Source organism: Brassica napus, chromosome A1, assembly GCF_020379485.1.
Source record: "Brassica napus cultivar Da-Ae chromosome A1, Da-Ae, whole genome shotgun sequence".
NCBI lineage: Eukaryota > Viridiplantae > Streptophyta > Magnoliopsida > Brassicales > Brassicaceae > Brassica > Brassica napus.
Genome location: NC_063434.1, coordinates 312,381 through 331,883, shown reverse-complemented (window position 1 = coordinate 331,883; position 19,503 = coordinate 312,381). Strand labels below are relative to the sequence as shown.

Here is a 19,503-nt window from a genome sequence, read left to right as displayed (position 1 = left end):
TTAAAGGTAACGTAACCTCTTGGCCGTTGAAAAGTAATTACAAAATAAAGGAAAGGATAGCTTGTAATGGCAAACACAGGTAATAATAACGAATGACTTTTATGGTAAAAGATCATTTTATTTTTATTGTTCATATAATTTACCATGTATTCTGTCATTCTGTCATATTAAGAGGGACCTAGTTGAACATCATCACCAAACTAATTTATGCCAAAATAAACTCAGAAGTAAGTTTTTGATTGGGGCAGTAACGTTCAATCATTTGATGGTCCCTCCATGTTAGGGTTTTCAGTTTCACTTGAATGTGGTTTAATTAGTGATCAGTTTTGTTCTCATGTTTTGACATTTGTCACTGATATGTTTTCAATCTCTTTTTTAACACCAAGTGCATAATTCTTAATAGCTAATCTCGTAATGTTTCAGGTTGAAGTTACTTGCTTAATGGGGAAAATATAGTAAAATATAAGAAGTTACTTTCATTGCGCTAACTTACCTATTTGCCAGATGAAAGGACATATTATCTGGCAATCTTATTTCTTCGTAATGTACGAGAGATGCTTCCAAAAATGTCATTAATACCCGTTCTCACGTTGCTAATTTACATAATTCTCGGTTTTGGATATGATGAGAGAAGAAATTCAAAGAGAGATAAAAAAAAAAAAAAATCAAAGCGAGATAGGAGTAGATGGAAAAAAGTAAAGGGGCATTACGAGGGGTCGGCACAAACTGGCAGATGCAAGAAGAACATTACAAGACAGCTTTGGATCAATATAATGTTGTCAAATTATAACACTAGCAGAGACTCAGAGCCCCCGCATGGTGTCATCATTTCTCTTCTTGCCCCGCTTTATTATTTCTTTCCCCAAAAGATCTTCTTCATTTTTCTAAAATATTTTTTCATTCTCTTAGTTGTTCCCCTTATGTAATAGGAGTATATGATATAAACTGTATTAAGTTGGTATCAACATACATATTTCTGTTGTAAGCTGTACGATAAAGATTATATTGTTGCCTTTTGGTGTGTTTCATTTGTTGTGCGTCCCCCTAACCCGAAGTGAATTTTACATGTCTAGAAAGTCAACGATATCAATTCATTTGGAATTTGATATATGCGTAAACAAGTAGACACCTCCAAGATTAGTCCTAGCTCTCTCGAATCAGCTATACTTCTTTTTTTTGTCGCGTTTCTAACACCGTCTTAAAATGTGGTATATTGTCTTATATTTATACAGGGTAAAAAAATTGATCAGCGCATTTTGTTCAATAGTCAAACGTCGGAATTTTTGTTTGTGATTTCATGTCTGAACTCGATGATCTCCGTTATACTACTATACTATATATAGATTAACGACACAGTTAGTTCGGACAACGTCGTAAATAGTCGATACTGGACTTGTTTGTAACTGATATCCGGTTAAATGAAACTTGACCCACGTCTTTTACCATTTAGCTGTCTATCCGGTCAAATAAGGTTACTAAAATCTAGAAGATCGATCACGGTCTGATCGGACCAGACTAGTCATAGTTATTCTTAGTTAGATGCAATGCTTGAAATGAAACTACCGGTTGTGCAGAGGTCACTGAAAATGTAATTATTGAAGGGGTAAAGAAAGATGAAGAAAAACAAAAGAAAGATGAAGAAAGGTGATGGATGCGGACGAATAATGTAAACTAGGTGATAACCCGCGCCTTGCGCGGGGTGAATTGACTCGGTGATTTAATGTTTGACATCCAAAATAAAGTCTGTATTTGCAATATATGATTGATAAAGTAGGACTTTATAACACCGGAAGAAAGTTTCAAGAACGGTAAAAACATATTTAAACAATAAAATAAGTCTTTTATAACTTAAAAGCTCATTTATTATTAAGATGCATAATTAAAGAATTTATCATAATAGTTCTTAAGTAAAATATTGAAAGCCAAAACAAAAATATAAATGTGAATAGAATACTAATAAAACGAAAAAATCTCCGGTGTGGAGCTGCGCACCTTAGCGAGCTTGGTCATGTCTCGGTTCTAAGATACAGAGTGTACTCTGCTTCAAAGTGTTCTCGTAGAGATGAATAGTCATGTCTCTCTTCTAAGAGAAAAGAGTGGGTTATATAGTTCATACAATATATACACGTTCAAGAACCATTATGCAGTGTGGATGAAAAATGCTTAGCGAGCTCGGTGATGTATCGTTTCTAAGATTCAGAGTGTTCTCTTCTTGAAAGTGTTCATGCTGAGTTCTTTGCCGATATGAATGTTTATATCTCCCGTATAAGAGAAAAGTTAATTACGTCTTCATCTTCTCGATTCTGTGTTTCTAACTTACATGTGTTACTATCTAGTGCTTCGCGATATGCACTGACAGAGCACACCCGTATTTGTTCTGGAAAGTCTTCATGATGGGAAATAATCTTTACGATGGTACGGTGATGTCGTAGCTTAAGCTTTACGTGATAACTCATTCCACGAGTGGTTTTTTTAATTTTCTAGATCAATGAAACATTTCCAAAAATTCTGTAATAGCAAAACCAATTAAGGCAACTAATTTGTGAGAGTTTCTGTACAATGGACACGTGTCATACATGGTGTGAAAGCATTAACTCCAATGCTCCTCTTTTAATATATAAGGGATTTTAGTTCAAACAAAAAAAAAAGCAAGTTGAAATAAAATTTGAAAATAAACCAAATGATTACTCTCGCCAACCCACACTCCAGTCTCTTCCCCACTTCTGAAGGCCCAGTAATCAGGTTCATATTATTACCTATAATTATTCTTTTTGCCAAACAAAAACAATTACACTTTCCCTCCTTTCGACCAGATGTATAAGACGAACATTAATGTGAAAAAAAAACAATATCAGTCCGAATTATACGTGTATGTTCGTTATAGTACTATTATCCCACGGATCAATTATATGTCATAGTGACGTCGTCCTTACGACATCAGGAAGCTAAGCTGACTTAACTACACAAGAAGAAATATGATGGAAAGGCAACAAAAATTTTGTTATTAGAAAAAGAAAAATTTATGAACCAGTCTTGAATTCTTGATTTCTATCTTCTAATGACTAAAGAGCAAGCAGAGATGTGAAAATTATAATCTTCTCAAAGTTGCATGATATAGTAAAACATCGAAAATATAAAAATAAGTATATTACACAAGATTCAATATAAATCATTGTATAACATTTATTTATTTTCTTTCAAACTTGACGTTTTCACTCTATAGTATCCAACAAACAATAGCAATACGATTCTGTACACTAACATATGTGAAACTACGTGGTAAAGACAAAAAAAACTGTTAAAGATGGTATGATTAATCATATGTGTTCCGTTAATTATCATGGTTTAGAATAAGTAGTCCTTATAACTGCTTGTTATAAGGAATCACATAATTATTTTGTTATTATTTTGTTCGTCTGATCAACAGAGGTCTGAGGCAAATTATATATGCTAAAACCATCTCTAATGGAACACTATTATTTCCTCTCTATTTTAGTGTAAAATATAAAAGAGATAATAGTGTTCCATTGGAGATGCTGGTGGATGCTATTATTATTTAAGATGTTCTTTTTTACCCACTATAGAATTAGCATGAGGGGATGGTGTACGATAATTAATGCTGACCATCCATGCAAATAAATACTAGTTAGTCCATAAAAAACGATAAACCATATATACTTGTCATGTGGTGAAACTCAAGTTACTCAACTAACTGTTTTTTAACTTCTATATTTTTCTCTATAATACAAATTAAATCAAAATACTCTAAATAGTCTCTAATTATATTATGCTCTTTCTCTAACATGTAGATTTTTATATTTTCATCTATGTATAGAGGAAAAATAGCATTTCTATATATTTTGCTCTCTATTTAAAAATTGCTATTTTAGATAAATATAATGGAAAATCATATCTCAATTATAGAGCTCTTCTGTTTTAAAAAGAAATTAGCAAAATATAAGTCTAACTAGATTTTCAAGTTGTTTTGGTTAGTGGCAAAAATGATGTACAGAAACAAGATGGGTATTACATGTCTATATGTGTAAGCAGAACAACCATTCAGAATTTCTCGTGTAAGTATACATAAACGAAAAAAAAAAGAAGTAGGCTGATAAACGGTGGGGTTTCTAAACTTGATCATGAAACTATTTCAAAATGCAATGCCCTTTTTCAAAAAAAAAAAAACTATTTCAAAATGCAATCTTGGAAAAGTTAAAACAAGAAAAGTTTATCACCTTTTCTCTCTTGGATGATTATTAATTCTGTATGCATTTATTTATCTTTCATTAGATGCAAATTTTTAACCCAAAAGGTCAAATAGGGACCTAATTCATCAAATCATAATCATGATACCCTCACACAGCGTACAGAGAAATAGATTTTCACCTAAGATATTTCATCATTGCTCTTCCTAATCTATATATTCCTTTTTGGATTCCCAAAATAATAGCAATCGTATAAATTATTTGAGTACAACATCATTTCGTAAGAAAATATAATCCTAGCTAGAAGATAGTGATAGATGTGTATATATTCCCATCACATCTACAGCCCATTTTTTCTATGGCCAGAATTTAATATATCATATACTGTTGTATTTAAAAAAAAATCATATACTGTTGTAAATAACATATCATCGAAAACACCAATTCTAGAGGATTTGGATTTGTTTTAGGATACAATGGTTACAAAATGGTGCAATTATCCCTCTTTATCCCTCCGAACTCTCCATACAACACAAGTATATGAAAAGAAGAATTGTCAACTAACCTCAGTTCATTTATTTTGAAGACGTGAACATAAAGAAAGATTGTTAAAATAGTGCATTTATAAGTAAACGTGATATAAAAAAAAAACTATCACTAAGATTTTTATAGAATTAACCATACAAGTTAGCATTTTCTAATATACATATAATAACATAAGACATGAAAGCCGTCTCAGGGACGTTACGGCACGCCGTGACAAAAGCTGACTGCCGTTTGAGCGACACGACGTTAACAACCACTACCTCTCTTCATCTTTCTCTCGAGTGCCCTGACGCGTTTTCTCCTTTTTCTTTTTTCTTTCTCGCTTTTTCTTATTTGTTCATTTTATTTTTGTCTACAGCATAATTAGTCCATAATAATGCATCTGAAAGTTGACAAAATAAAAACACATTTATCCCATGGAATTCATAACAAACTTTATAAGTTAGCAACAAAATTAGCTTGTTTATTTTTTTATTTTTTGACACAAAATCAGATTTCTTTTTGTTTTGGTTAATGATTAAATATATTGCTAATTTGCTACGTGATAAACAAGTTAAATATCGCTACGTAATAAACAAGTTAAATATCGCTACGTAATAAACAACGATTCGTACAAAGAAGTTGATTTTAAGAGCCAGATTAATTTGAGTTTTGAAAGCTAAGTAGACGACAAATGGTTCTACATCTGTAGTTTTTTCACTAAAACAAATAAATCTTGGTTATATTGAAGTGAAAGTTGCAAGGCCACTGGACTAACGTATAATTGAATTCATGCAGTGTGTGATCTATTTGGTAAAACATTTGTAACATCAACCGCATAGAACTCTAACTCATGTATTACTATTTTTATGACGTATGTATGATACTCCCATACTGCTCTCCCATCACATACGAAAATTTGACTATTATAGAAATTCTAATCGTACCGGTTGCTCTGATGGTGAGACCGTTCTTATAATAAACTTCTTCAACCTCAAAATTCCTTAAACAACTACAACTGAAAATATACTTTAGTTATATGGATATCAATATTAGTGTTTATTTATTTTATTTTATTTTAATTTAGTTTCTAACCAAGGAATGAATTAAAAACAATTAGCATTGTAGTCACATGTAAATCTTCCAACAAATCTAATCTTATTGGACCTACCTGCAACTTTCTTTTTCCAACATTTATATATGGAAACACTCACATGAATGGATTGGATTGTCTCAACACAAAATCAAACCAAAATTTCCTCTAAAACCAAAATTCCTCTACTCTCTCTCTCTCCCAACGCACACACACAATCTCATATCTTCCAAGCTTTTGCGTAAAAGAAAGAAGAGAGAGGGATATGGGTACGATAAACCAAGGAATAAGCTTGTACGATGAACCACAAAACATCATAAACCCTAATAGTAACCATCTGGGTTTCTTTCTCTCTTTCCCTAATCAAACATTATCTTCTTCTTCTTCTTCATCATCATCTCCTTCTCTTGCGTCTTCATTTCTGGTTCATCACTCCTTAAACTCCTTCCTTCAAAATAACCCTCCTTCATTTCTAACTCATCCTCAAGATCCCATCAATTCCATGGCCAATCTCCCAGAAACCCTAATCTCGATCTACTCATTATCCTCATCAAAGCAAAAGGATGCTCATGATGGTATTGTTAATCTTGATCATCATCGTCTCACCGGTGGTATATCATCCCAAAGGCCATCTTTAAATCAATGGTAAGTTACTTACGAAAATGATATATTAAATAAGTTAAAGTCTCAAAGGATCTATTCAAATTACAAAACCAAAACAAAAACAGAAAGAAATACTAATAGATTTCTAAAGGGTCTAAAAATAGATTCTCTACAACTACAACTTTATATGATTATATCTCAATATCCCTTTCCCGACAAAGATATTGATTTTCTTTTATGAGGTACTTAACTATCGCATATTCATCCTAGTACATAATTTTTAATTAGTTTGAGGTGCCATGCACTGATGCACACATGCCGCAGCTACTTACGTAAAACGCGTTGTGTTGATGTTATTTAGGGCAGGGAGTTGTCAAGCAGAATATGGTTACAGTAAGAAAAACAACCATGGAAGCGAGATTCATGTATATGATATTGATGACGATGTTGGTAATGGTGGTCGTATTAATGATGACGAGGATCATGATCAACATAGTGATACTCTTCGTCGTCATAAACGTAATGCGATGCCTGTAGGAGTAGGGTGTACTCTAAAGATGAAGAAGCTTAAGACAAGAAGAAAAGTAAGGGAGCCTCGGTTTTGCTTTAAGACGCTAAGTGATGTTGATGTATTAGATGATGGATATAGATGGAGAAAATATGGTCAGAAAGTTGTCAAAAACACTCAACATCCCAGGTATTTTGTTTCTCGTAGAGTCGTAGATTAATTTAATCAAAAACTAGTTTCGTTATAGATTCGAAATTGGTCTTCGCTTGGGGGTTAATGATGACTTATTCTAGGAACTTTACCGACTTAAATCAGAATTTATTTTTTCAAGTTTTTAACGATAGCTAATATGATGAGAAAATGTAGTCTCTGAAGAGTTTAGTTGTGTGAGCCATCTAAAGACTAAAAATTGCTTCAGCATTTTGCTAATGAATTGGAAATTATTAGTATCTTATTCTCTATTAATTATCAATTCTATGATAACAAAGACTACTGGCCCAGTGGGAATATTAGTAATCATACGATAAATCAAGAAAAGAAGACAACCGTTTGCAAAATAGACAAAAATAGGAGGATAAATGATTCATGTGGAAGCATTTGAGTATTATGTGAGACATATGGGGTTTCCTTAATATTCTCTCTCTCTCTCTCTCTCTCTCTCTCTCTCTCTCTCTCTCTCTCTCTCTCTCTCTCTCTCTCTCTCTCTCTCTCTCTCTCTCTCTTTGAAGTTGACATTTGAAGTTTACCAACAATGATTTGTTTGGGTAATTGGTATTGTTTCTTCATATTATATACTACTTTAGTTCATTTGTAAAGTTTTATCATGAGCTCGATCGGTAATAAAGTTCCATTTGACTCTCGGTATCTGTTTGATATAGCACTAGGTATACGGTTTCCCTTACACAAAAATATGTTCCTTTGAGATATATATATATAATATATGAATGTAATTTGATATATGAATCTTGATTTAGTTCACAATATGAAATCATTTTCTAGACTATCTTGGAATTAGTTAAACACTGGTTTTATGGTATAACACTGAGAAAGAAAACTAGCTTTTCTGATTATCAATAGATAGATGTATAATTGATGTGATGCATTTTTCATCAGAAATGATAAAATTAGGTCAACTAGTTAACTAATACGAGTATTATAATTTTCAAATGGCAGGAGCTATTACAGATGCACACAAGACAAGTGTAGGGTGAAGAAGAGAGTGGAGAGATTAGCAGATGATCCAAGGATGGTAATCACAACTTACGAAGGAAGACATCTTCATCCTCCTAATCATCTCGACGACGACTCTCTCTCCTTCTCTCACCACTCTCCTCTCTCCAACTTCTTCTGGTGATATTCTAATTTGTCTTGATTGCTTTAATTTTAAGTTAATAAACAATTCTGCCTCTAACTGATCATCCCTATATTAATCAATACCTTCATGAAAAGTAATAAGTAATAACTATATCTATATTCTCGTTTGGAAATAGGTACGTGGTTTTATATGTGTAATGTGTGTTGTGTGGTGGTGGTTAGGGTTTGTTTTTTGTAAGGTTAACAATGTACTATTTTACAATCTGAGGATTATGTATGTGGACATGTCGGGAGACGATTTCTTATTTTCTGTGGTGTGATTGGCAAAGTTTAAGACTTTATAGTTTGTATTGGTGAAATATATTAGCGGGGGATGCAGTATATGGTCGCATCAAACACACTCGAGCCCATTTATATGCAAAACAATCGCAAGTTCTAAATATAAGTGGACTGTTTTTATCCACTATAGTACGATGATTACTTGTACATATGGTTTTACAATTAACGAATAAACACATTCCTTTACTTTATTTCTTCTGCTAACAACTACCATAATTTGTTTTAGCAAAAAAAAAAACAACTACCATAATTTAGTAAAAAAAACACTCATACCATAACCTGGTTTATGTCCACGGTCACGCCCGTTGTTTTGCATCCTGTGTGTTTATGTTAATTTTAGACTTTTAGTGTATCTTTCTTTCGATATGAACCTAAACGTTAAGTGGAATCAAATGCAAGTATCTTTCTTTCTATATGAACCCATAACTTAAACATTAAACGTATGTTTGCAAACGTTAAACGTAAGTAAAATGTTCTTCTGCGAAAATTAGAAATTTGTTACGAAATTATATGTGCTATTTCTATGTGAATTACTTCTTCATGCCACGTCGCAATCTGTGCGTTAAAAATAACAGAGGAATTGCCCCAAAGGACAACTAAAGAAAGAAAAAAAACGAGAACAATATCTTCAGTTAATGGGCCTTAATTGTATTTTAATTGTTAACGGGGCAAAGCCAATACAGATGTATCTTATAGGCCCCAAAGAAATAGCGTACTGAACCTAAGCTTGCACGTGTATGGGCTTCTTATATCCTAATTCATAAGTCATAACGTAAGTCAACAAAAGTGCTGTATATTAGTGTGCATGGGTAAGAAGTGACAACTTAATAGGTTTTAGACCATCTCCAATGGTTAGAACCCATCATAGATTCTAATAGTTAATTTAATTGTAAAGTTTGTAATTTGTAAAGTTTAGAATTTCTTATAATTTGTCATGTCCAATGGTAAAACATTTTTAATTTTTTTAAGAGAAAAAAATAACAAAAAGAAAGAAATGCAAGAGAGAGCGAGAGACATCTTAAAAACCTCCACTGGAGGTGTTCTTAGATCGTAATATTATGGGCTTCTCATAGAACTTGCACGTGAGCGGCTCTATATCCAAAGATGAATCTCAAATAATAGTAACACGTTGATCAAACTTATATTACGAAACCTTAAGTCAAAACAAATTTTCTTTTACGAAACCGTACTACAAAAGAAAAGATAAACCGTTGTAAAAAAGATCAGAGACAAACAAACATTAAAAAGGTTAAAATCATAAGTTACGAGGACATGAAAAGTTGAGACCCGTTTGCTCCGCCGAGTCCGAGGGAGATCCCCACGTGAGTCCCTCGTGGACTGCACGTTCGCGCCCTCAGTTCAAGTACAATTGTTCAAATGAGAGTGGGAATTAAAAACGAGAAAGCTGAGCGAAGTTGCGAGGAGATGAAGTAGTTTATAATATTTGAAGTTTCACTAAACATTGACGAAATCTGAGCCAAAGCTTTTTGTTTCTTTGTCTCTTCGTCGTGAAAAGAAGGAAGATTCCAAGGTGAGATGAATCCACCGAGTTATTCTATTTGATTAATTTTTTTTTCTATTTGATTAAATTATCTTCTATTATTAAAATTTACATTTATTATATTTATTTTACATAATATATTCTATTCGTAGTTATAATTTGGCTTGAGCACGAGGATAAATATTGATAAACTAAATATGTTCGATGACAAAACAAAAATGTAACCCAACAATGAAAAGATAAGATAACATATATGATTAATTGATTATACAAGTTAAATATCGTATCTTCTTGAAACATTATAACGATGGTTAACGAGACTGACAGTTACTCGGTTAAAACAACTTTGACTGCTTTTCTTCATGTGAAATAACATCTTGCTTATAATAAATCACCGATAAAAAATCAGAAATTTTAGTTACAAATTGTTTAATTTTGTTTTACATTTTTTTCGCGATCAGACCTTTACATTAATCAATGTCGTTTTCATAAGTCTTAGCTGTATATACATGGTTTAGAGCTCACACGCGTGGAATAGAGCGGATTTGTCTCAATGTTTACGTACACAAGTTTTTATTTATGTATTTCTGTTTATCTAACTATTTTGTACGTTTTTACCAAAAAAAAAAAAAAAAACTATTTTGTACGTTTCTGTAGTTCGTACATCCTAAAATTTGAGAAGAAGCAATCGCACGTGCGTGGAGGTTTGTCCGTGAGATTGAAGCCTCGAGAAAAGAACAAAACCACGGTTAGATTGATTCAGATTCTCAATCCCATTATATACAGCTGTATATGTAGCCTATGGTATTTATTTTGTGGACTACGTACAACATTGCAATCCTCCACTTATTACGTACTACTTATAACAAAAAATATCAAAATGCATGGATCGTCTTACACTTGACCCATATATGTATATGTAAATATATGTACATGTAACATGTAGTTTTTTTAAGAAAGGTTTATGTACATGCAGATACACGCCAACGTTTTTTCAACATGAATGATTGATTTTTTTTTCTTGATCAAACTAAACTTGCATTAATCTTAAATATGTTTACACTCTAACAAAGGAGGATACAAAAAGACTATTGACAACCAAACAAACAACACCAATAACATAAGGGATAGAATGACAATACAAATCACAAAAAAGAGCCATATATGAAATCGTAACACAACAACATCATAAGCTTTTTAAAAAACCGCATCTAGTGTAACCAGTAAGACAACACACACTGCACCATACGCAGAAAAGAACATTCAATGAGAGGAAGAACGAAATTTGTTCATCTAATTCACTCCATATAAGAAAGAATATTAGAAAAGAAGAAAGATTCAAACAAGGGACAAGCAGGAAATCAAAACTCGTCACATCCATATTCATCATGATAAAGATAACAATAAGTTTCTCTTCTACTTGCCGCCAAGAAGAGAGATACACAAACATAACACCAACATCCGGAATGAAACTCGTAAGAGAACTGCATACTACAGACGCTCACGCCAAGACACGAGACGATATAAATGCTACTAGAGATCACAAAGGTAGAACCAAATGAGACTAAACCCATCAGTATATCATCAGCTAAGATCATAAACCTCAATTCGAACATCACCCATACAAATAGCTGGCTAAACTATTCTACAGTAGCAGTATAAGTGGAAAATAAAGTAGAAAATTAAACGATAGTAAAACATAGAATGATTTTGTAAATATGCAATTTTGCCAACTGCATAACTAGATGGAATCGTAAATTAAGTTCTAGTATCCTGTAACTTTAATTACCAACTTGATATGATAGGGAACAAAATTCTTCCACGGTTTTGCAAATCAATTATCTGTTTTCTCCTGTAACTATTACATTTCATGTAATTCTATCACTTTCAAGGTTACCACTCAGACATAATTTTGGTAAGTAGTGGCTGTTTGCATGGTGCCTATTCCTGTAATTAACTATGTGTCCTGATTTCTTGATTACAGACAAAGGACGATGAAAGTAGGAAACCCACGTACGTACCCAATAATTCCGCGTAACTCGGTAGTGTCACTGACAATGACAAGTTGGGAAAATAATTTATAAATTAATCAGGCACATGAAAATAATGTATTAAGAATATCTATTAGGATTTAGGAAGATAATAAATTAATTAAGAAAATTGTATGGATGAGAAAGAAACACACGTGGGGGGAGAGAGTCAGAGGGAGAGAGAGAGGAAGAGGTCCATTCGGCGGAGACAGGAAAGGGACGGCGACCCACGGCGGAGGGAGACGTTGTTAGGTTAGTATCCGACAAGAACAGCTTGCATGCACGGTGGCCCACGGGCTCCATACCCACCACCGTCGCTCGTGTTCACGCTTCATAGCTACTCATCTACTCATACTCTTATTTAATTAGTGATCTGGCAATTCTATAAGGTTTGATAACTTGGAAACAAAGGCGAAATATCATTTCCATGAGTTTTTGACACTTATTTTAAAAAATTCCATTTCTATGTACGTTGTTAGCTATCGAAGTTCTTATGCTTTAAACTAACAAACAATATTAGACTACTATTCGAGTTTAGTTCATTTTATTTAAACAGAGATGTTGTTATTGTTTATAACATACTTAAGTTATCAGTTTTAGTTTAAGTATATGAGTTAAATTTTGTGAAATCTTTAGTTTATGTAGACTTAGAGGATCAATAATGTTAAACTTGTGATTATTATTATTAGGCTATAGTATTTGAGACGTTTTGTTTGTTTGTATGTAATGTGACATTTGATGACTAAATTATAAACATGTAAAATAATAGACTTCTGCATGTTGTGAATATCATATACTTACTATATTCTTAATGATGCGTGTAAAGTAAGCTACAAATAACCCGGAGAAACCTTTCTTTTAAGTTACATTAAAAGTGTAAACACATGATTTGTTTTTAGTTTGGGTAGTAGTGAGAAAAGAAAAGGAAACAGTTGAAAAGGAAAGGAACACAGAATTCGAAGAGCGAGGGGAGTGAAGACAGTCCACGTAACTGGAAAGAGAGAGAGAGGAGCACATGAAACGCACGTTCCTTGTGTAAGATTTGTTGTGCTGATGTTGGTGCACTGTCAGAGAGACATGAAACCCAGACTTTGTTTTAATTTCAGGCGAAGCGAAGGTCCATTTCTCCAGCAAAAAAATAACAGTTTAAACGAAAAATATATTTATTTCGACAGAAGAAAATTAAAATAAATAGAGTTGCACTGAATAAGGCAGATAGAAATAATAAATATGGTACAACGGATCAATTCATCTATAATAACATTCAGGAAAGAAGAAGATAATAATAAACATTTTATATGAAAAACAGTACACCCAGGAAAAAGAAAAAGAAAAAAAAAGCCTCAGCTACTGTTTACATTCCCGTTCCCGTGCACGGTGAATTCCCCAAATTAATTCCGACAATAGTGAAATAATAGATCACGTGTAAAGATGATCGGTCGGAATTTAATACACAAAACCAATGTGGATTTTTCACGATGCATTTCATATTGTATTAAAATTATCACTCCAAGAATTCAGTGGAAATTTTCATAGAACTAAAAAACATAATCCACATCTAAAAAGAAAACTGTAGTTACAAAAAAACTGTATATTTACATATTCTTAACAAAGTTGCTACTCTTTTTTGTCCACCCCAAGTCCAAACGAACCAAACATCCGGTCTTATGTGTATAAATAACATAAATACATACATACATTTTAGAATACAGTAGAAAGATACAAAAAAGAATAGACCAAAGGAAAACTGGAGTGGACCCTTGGAGTTCAAAAGAATCTGGTTTGGTTATGTTCCTAAACTCTTCAGAATTTTCCTTCGGGAACTTCTTTAATACTCATATCAGTCATCTCTATTGTACTGAACCCTCCATCCTCTATTGATCCAATCGTCGACTGTGAATCTATCCCCGACTCCGCTTGTATCTCCTTAAACTTCGCCATGACTTGTATCATGGTCGGTCGCTTCCAAGCCCGATCATCCAAACAAGCCATTGCAACTTTTAGGTGCTGTATAAGTTCATTCTCTAGTGTTGGATCTTCCTTAATAATCTCTTGATCGAACACATCACTAACCCGCAGTTTCGCATGCTGTTTTACCCATCCAACAAGGTTATTATCTCCAAAATCCGGTGAATCGGTTGGTCGTTTACCCGTAAGCAGCTCTAGCAACACCACGCCGTAACTGTAAACGTCTCCTTTTGTTGAACACCTGAAGCTTTGGTAATATTCAGGAGGAACATAGCCTGGTGTTCCGGCTAATGTACTGACACTCAAATGCGTGTCCATCGCGCTCATCAGCCGCGCCATGCCGAAATCTGAAACCCTCGCTTCCAAGTTCTCGTCTAGCAGAACGTTGCTGGATTTCATATCTCTGTGGATGATATGAGGAATGCAGTTGTGGTGAAGAAATGCGAGTCCTCTAGCCGATCCAATGGCGATTTTTCGCCGCATGGACCAGTTAAGTTTCACGCCAGCTTTCTTTGGGTCGTGCAATACATCTTCCAAGCTCCCATACTTCATGAACTCGTACACGAGAAGCCGCTCTTCTCCGACTTTGCAGTAACCGAGAAGGGGAACAAGGTTCCTGTGTTTGATCTTCCCTATCGTCTCCATCTCCGCCATGAACTCTCTATCGCCTTGGCCACTAATCTGGATCAGTTTCTTGATAGCCACTGCGCTTCCATCTTTCAAAACCGCCTTGTAAACATCTCCGAACCCGCCTGAACCAATCATACTATCGTTGTGGAATCCATTCGTGGCCTGGAGAAGATCCGCAAAGGTGAGTTTCCGCAACGGCTTCTCGAAAGCTGCAAGGTTGATACTCAATGCTTCTTTTACACCAGTCATCTTCCAGTCCGTGTTGTAAGCGGTTCTATCGCCGGAGTTCCCATTCCCTTCCGCATACATCTCCAACGCCGCCTCTCTCTCCCTCCGTCTCTTCCTCATCTCTCTACCAAGAAGGATGAGCCCAAATATACATACAAACGAGAACAACAGCCCCATGGCCACGCTACCCGCAAGAGATGGCAGTTTCCTGCCGTGAGATCTTGAATGGTGAGCACCCCCGTCTCCATTTGCAGGACCACACTTTGGAAGCGGATAACCGCAGAGACCAGAGTTGTTCAAGAACTTGGCCGGTGGAAACGTCTCGAACTGACCCGTCTCAGGAATCGGTCCGGATAACAAATTGTTGGACAAATCAATCTCAGAAAGCATAGAGAGTTCTGACAAAGCCGTAGGGATCCTCCCGTCGAGCTTATTGCTCGAAAGATCAAGAATGTTCAACCCTCTAAGATCACCAACCTCGTCAGGGATCGAACCAGAGATAAAGTTATGACCCAAGTTGAGAATAAACAGATAGAGCATGGAACCAATCTCTTTCGGTATGTATCCAGACAACATGTTATAAGACATGTCGAGGAACATCATAGAGCCGTTGTTATGAAACGTAGGCGAAGTGTGACCGTTATAGACTCTAGTGAAATTACACGGGTTCCTCGTGGAAACCCGGTTAAGCTGCTCCGGTCTGATTCCTTGAAACTCAAGCAAGTTACCAGCTCCGTGACACTCTTTATTCATCCCATCGTTTTTGATGTAAGCGTACCTCTTCCCCGCTATGAAATTCGCAGCGATTTTCCCCGATTGTTTGAACATTTCCGCCGGAATCGTCCCGTTGAGTTTATTGGTGTTGAGATCGAGCCAGATTAGGCTCCGGCAGTCGCCGAGCTCAGCCGGAATGTTTCCTTGGAACGAGTTGTTGCTCAGCTTGAGGATGGCGAGATTCTCTAACCGCCCGATCCAGCGAGGAATCTGACCGGTTAACCGGTTATTCGAGAGTGATATCCAATTCAGGTTGGTGCAGTTGCTTAAACCGGAAGGGATTTCGCCGGTTAAGTCGTTGAAGTCGAGAATGAGAGTCTCCAAGGAGTTGACGTACATTAGCTCTTGAGGGATCTCACCTTCAAGCATATTCATCCATAGCTTCAGATCTCGGAGCTTAGACAGAGAGCCTAGGCTCGACGGGATCGCCCCGGAGAGGTAATTGAAGCTCAGGTGTAGCGATACGAGCTCCGAACAGTTGCTTAACGTCGGCGGAATCTTCCCGGTGAAGCCGTTGTTCTGAAGGTAAAGCTCCTGGAGCGTGTTCTTAGTGCTCCGGCAGAGATTCGGAAGAATCGTACCGGTGAATTTGTTGGAGCTGAGATCTAGCGTTAGCAGCGAAGCGGAAAGGTTCGTCAGAGATTCCGGTAACTCGCCGGAAAACTCGTTGAAAGAGAGATCGAGCACCTTGAGAGCACTCATCTTCAGTAGCGTATCCATCGGTAACTCGCCGGAGAAGTTGTTACTCGACAGCACGAGTGACTCCAGGAGGGAGCAAGAGCCGAAGGAAGGAGGAACCGTACCGTAGAAGTCGTTTCCGGAGAGATCGAGTCCGGTGAGTGTACCACACGCGCCGGAGAGAATCACCGGAATCTCGCCGGTGAATTTGTTCGCTGCTAGGGAGAGATACCGGAGGCTTTTGAGCGGCAGTGAAGGGATGGTTCCGGCGAAGAGATTGCCGGAGACGTTCAACGACCTGAGGTCTGTGCAGGAGGAGATGGCACGGGAGAAATCGCCGGATAATTTGTTCCCGGAGATGTCGAGATGACGCAGAGCCGAGCAGTCTCCGAGAGATGGAATCCCGGTGGAGAAATTGTTCGAGGAAACATCGAGAAACTCGAGATTCACGCAGCGTGAGACATCAACGTCTCCGCTGATTTTGTTTCCGCTGATCGCAAAGTGCTTCAACGCTTCACAGCCGTCGGAGAGAGCCCAACCGACGACGTTATCACCTGAGAGCGAGTTCGCGGAGAGATCAAGAACTTCTAAGCTGCTGAGCTTCATCCCACCTGAGATTTTCGCGGGAAAATCGAGGGTGTTGGAGGAGACGTTGAGATATTTCAGACCGGTGCATGAACCGAGGCTTGACAAAGTAGTCACAGGACCGGAGATAGAGTTCTGAGATAGATCCAAGGTGGTGAGAGAAGGAGAGCACTTGAAGGTAGTGATGGAGCCGTTGATGTGGGAGTCTGAGAGAGACAGAGACTCTAATCCGGTGAGGGACAAGAGAGACGAAGCCACGGCGCTGAATCCGACGTTGAGAGGCTTGGAGCTGAGATCAATCGAAGTAACCTTGTCGTCTCTGCAAGTCACGCCGTCGTATGTACACGGGTTCTTGTTGGGAGACCAATCTGGGAGCAGGTTCTTGTCGGGAAGAACGTTTTTGAAGCTGATAAGCTGGTGAATTTCTCTGTACAAGGACTGAGAAGCTGAAGAAGCTTGAAGGGAAAGAGAAAATAAGGAGATGAGAGTGGTTACAGAAAGAAAGACGCTTAGAAAAGTCTTCATTCTAGAGATAAGATGGATGGAGAGTGAATCTAGGGTTTTGGTTTCACCATTAGAGAGGAAATGAAAGCTTTGGAGAGAGATTTAGAAGAGAGAAGAGAGTCAAAAGACGGAAGAAGGAAGATGGAAGAAGGTATATAAGGCAAGAGTGGTCACAGCTGTGGACTCACATGGCATGTTACCTCTTCTTCTGATTATTACTTCAAAATATTAATTTCAGTTTCGATAACAGATACAAACAAATAATACTACTTTTAATTATTGTATGTGTTTAAAACTATGAAAATAATAATTAATGCAAGAGGATACAATGAAATTAATAAAATAATGACATTACCAAATCCTTAATCTTTAAAGCAATTTTTAAAATGGATAAAGAAATGATGTTATTTGTGTCAGTACATGAGAGAAGTTTAATTAACGCGAGATTAGGGGATGGGATCAGCTCCTCCACAAGCTATAATCTTATCTTTAGACTTTTTCAACTATTTCTCAATATTCTATCTCAATCACCTTTAGCTTGTCTTACCAAAAAAATAGATGTGTCTATTCTGATATCCTCATTTATGGAATAGTGGTTAAGTAAATCAGTAAAACTGGAACGTAATATAAGGATCGAAATCTTTTTGTCATGATAATCATAGTATAATGTGTTAATGTATTGAATGTGATAGGGAGAAAAAGGTATGATGTTAAGGTAATTATGTTAGTAGTTTACATGAATTTCGCACCAACCACACAAACCTTTGAAATTAGCACCCGACTATTGTTCACTCGCACTTGTGCCTGAAACAAAGAAAAGTTGGAGGAGAGATTGTCTCTCTAGCTTTTTACAAAAGAAAAAGAAAGAAAAAAACGAGCGTACGTGTGATCGACGATTGGGACATGAGTGTCAATTAGTGGCTTTTCTTTTAGTAATATCAATTATTAATTTTGTTATAATTATGCCTTCGCTAATTCTTTTCTCATTAATACTATCATCAGGGGTCTTTGCTAATCCTTTTCTCACTAGTTGGCTAACCTCTCGTACTTTTACGTTAGATCTCTTTCGGTTTCTGTGGCACTTCGGATAGACCAAACTTTTGTCAAGGCCTTTTCTATTATATTAGTTTTTTTAAATTATATTAGTATTACTATCACTTTAATATTAAAGATAAAACTGGTGCATGGAAACTGGTCAGTGTTTTCTAGTTTGAACCAATCTCACTTCGCCACCTAAATAAAGAAGAAAATTAAGGAGAATAACATTTTTGTAACTCTTTTTGGAAGGTTTGTGTAAGTACAATGAACGAAAAAAACGCCTTGATCTAAATATTATATTGGTACAAGTAACCTTTTACACGAACTGAAATGAAAAGTGTGTAGCGATGTATTTATTATGTATATATCTCATAATATAACATTGTATTCTATAATGTCATCATAATTAAGCAAAACGCCAAGAAGGCAATTAGGCAATGACTCTAACTTCATAAATAGGCGAAACTGTCCTCCTCTCACTGGTTAAGCGTTCGTGTGGCGGAACCCCCACGCTCTCCCTTCGCCAGTTATCAACACGCGATAACAAACCGGCATCGTTTAGGTGTACAGCGCAGCGCTCATGGAGACGAGGTTGATTGGTAGAGAGTAGTGTACCTATCTAAAGTGTGACTAACACAGACGTTCGTAAATGTTTGCAATACTGTACGAGATGGACCCCGAATGGTCTGAATCCAATCCCAGCCATTGATCTCATCTCAACGGGTCAAAAATCAACCTGGTAAATAAATGTTGATTTGCTTTTATTTATTCTTCTTCTTCGGTAAATCTAACCGTACATGTTAGGATCTAGCAGTAAATCTAGTAAAGAAGTTGCTCTTTCTCAACGCAAATACGAAAATGACCTTGGATTATTACTGACAATCTGTGGGACCAGGGTGTAAAAGTCATTGGAGTTGAGCTTCAGGAGTTATTTACCACACACCAAAAGCCTTTCTTGTTCTGTTCTTTTTTGCCCTTTT

General features: G+C 36.1%; 2 protein-coding genes across 2 annotated transcripts; one reads left to right on the top strand and one right to left on the bottom strand.

Annotated features, from left to right (window-relative positions):
- The first annotated feature begins 5,873 nt into the window (after positions 1-5,873).
- Positions 5,874-8,553, top strand: LOC106369443 (probable WRKY transcription factor 13). Its single transcript, XM_048777592.1, has 3 exons — positions 5,874-6,468; positions 6,788-7,123; positions 8,108-8,553. Exons 1-3 carry the CDS (start codon positions 6,089-6,091, stop codon positions 8,286-8,288), a joined length of 897 nt encoding a protein of 298 aa, XP_048633549.1. The 5' UTR covers positions 5,874-6,088; the 3' UTR covers positions 8,289-8,553.
- Positions 8,554-13,677: 5,124 nt separating this feature from the next.
- Positions 13,678-17,644, bottom strand: LOC106351012 (protein BRASSINOSTEROID INSENSITIVE 1-like). The gene has a single exon (XM_048777587.1). The coding sequence runs from the start codon at positions 17,504-17,506 to the stop codon at positions 13,922-13,924; it is 3,585 nt and encodes a 1,194-aa protein (XP_048633544.1). The 5' UTR covers positions 17,507-17,644; the 3' UTR covers positions 13,678-13,921.
- Between the last annotated feature and the right edge of the window lie 1,859 nt (positions 17,645-19,503).

What these genes read in the sequence shown, in the direction of transcription:
- LOC106369443 (XM_048777592.1), top strand. Translation starts at nt 6,089, where the DNA reads ATGGGTACGATAAACCAAGGAATAAGCTTGTACGATGAACCACAAAAC. An exon ending in AGGCCATCTTTAAATCAATG is followed by an intron (nt 6,469 to 6,787) that starts GTAAGTTACTTA and finishes GATGTTATTTAG; the next exon opens with GGCAGGGAGTTGTCAAGCAG. An exon ending in AAAAACACTCAACATCCCAG is followed by an intron (nt 7,124 to 8,107) that starts GTATTTTGTTTC and finishes TTCAAATGGCAG; the next exon opens with GAGCTATTACAGATGCACAC.
- LOC106351012 (XM_048777587.1), bottom strand. Translation starts at nt 17,506, where the DNA reads ATGAAGACTTTTCTAAGCGTCTTTCTTTCTGTAACCACTCTCATCTCC.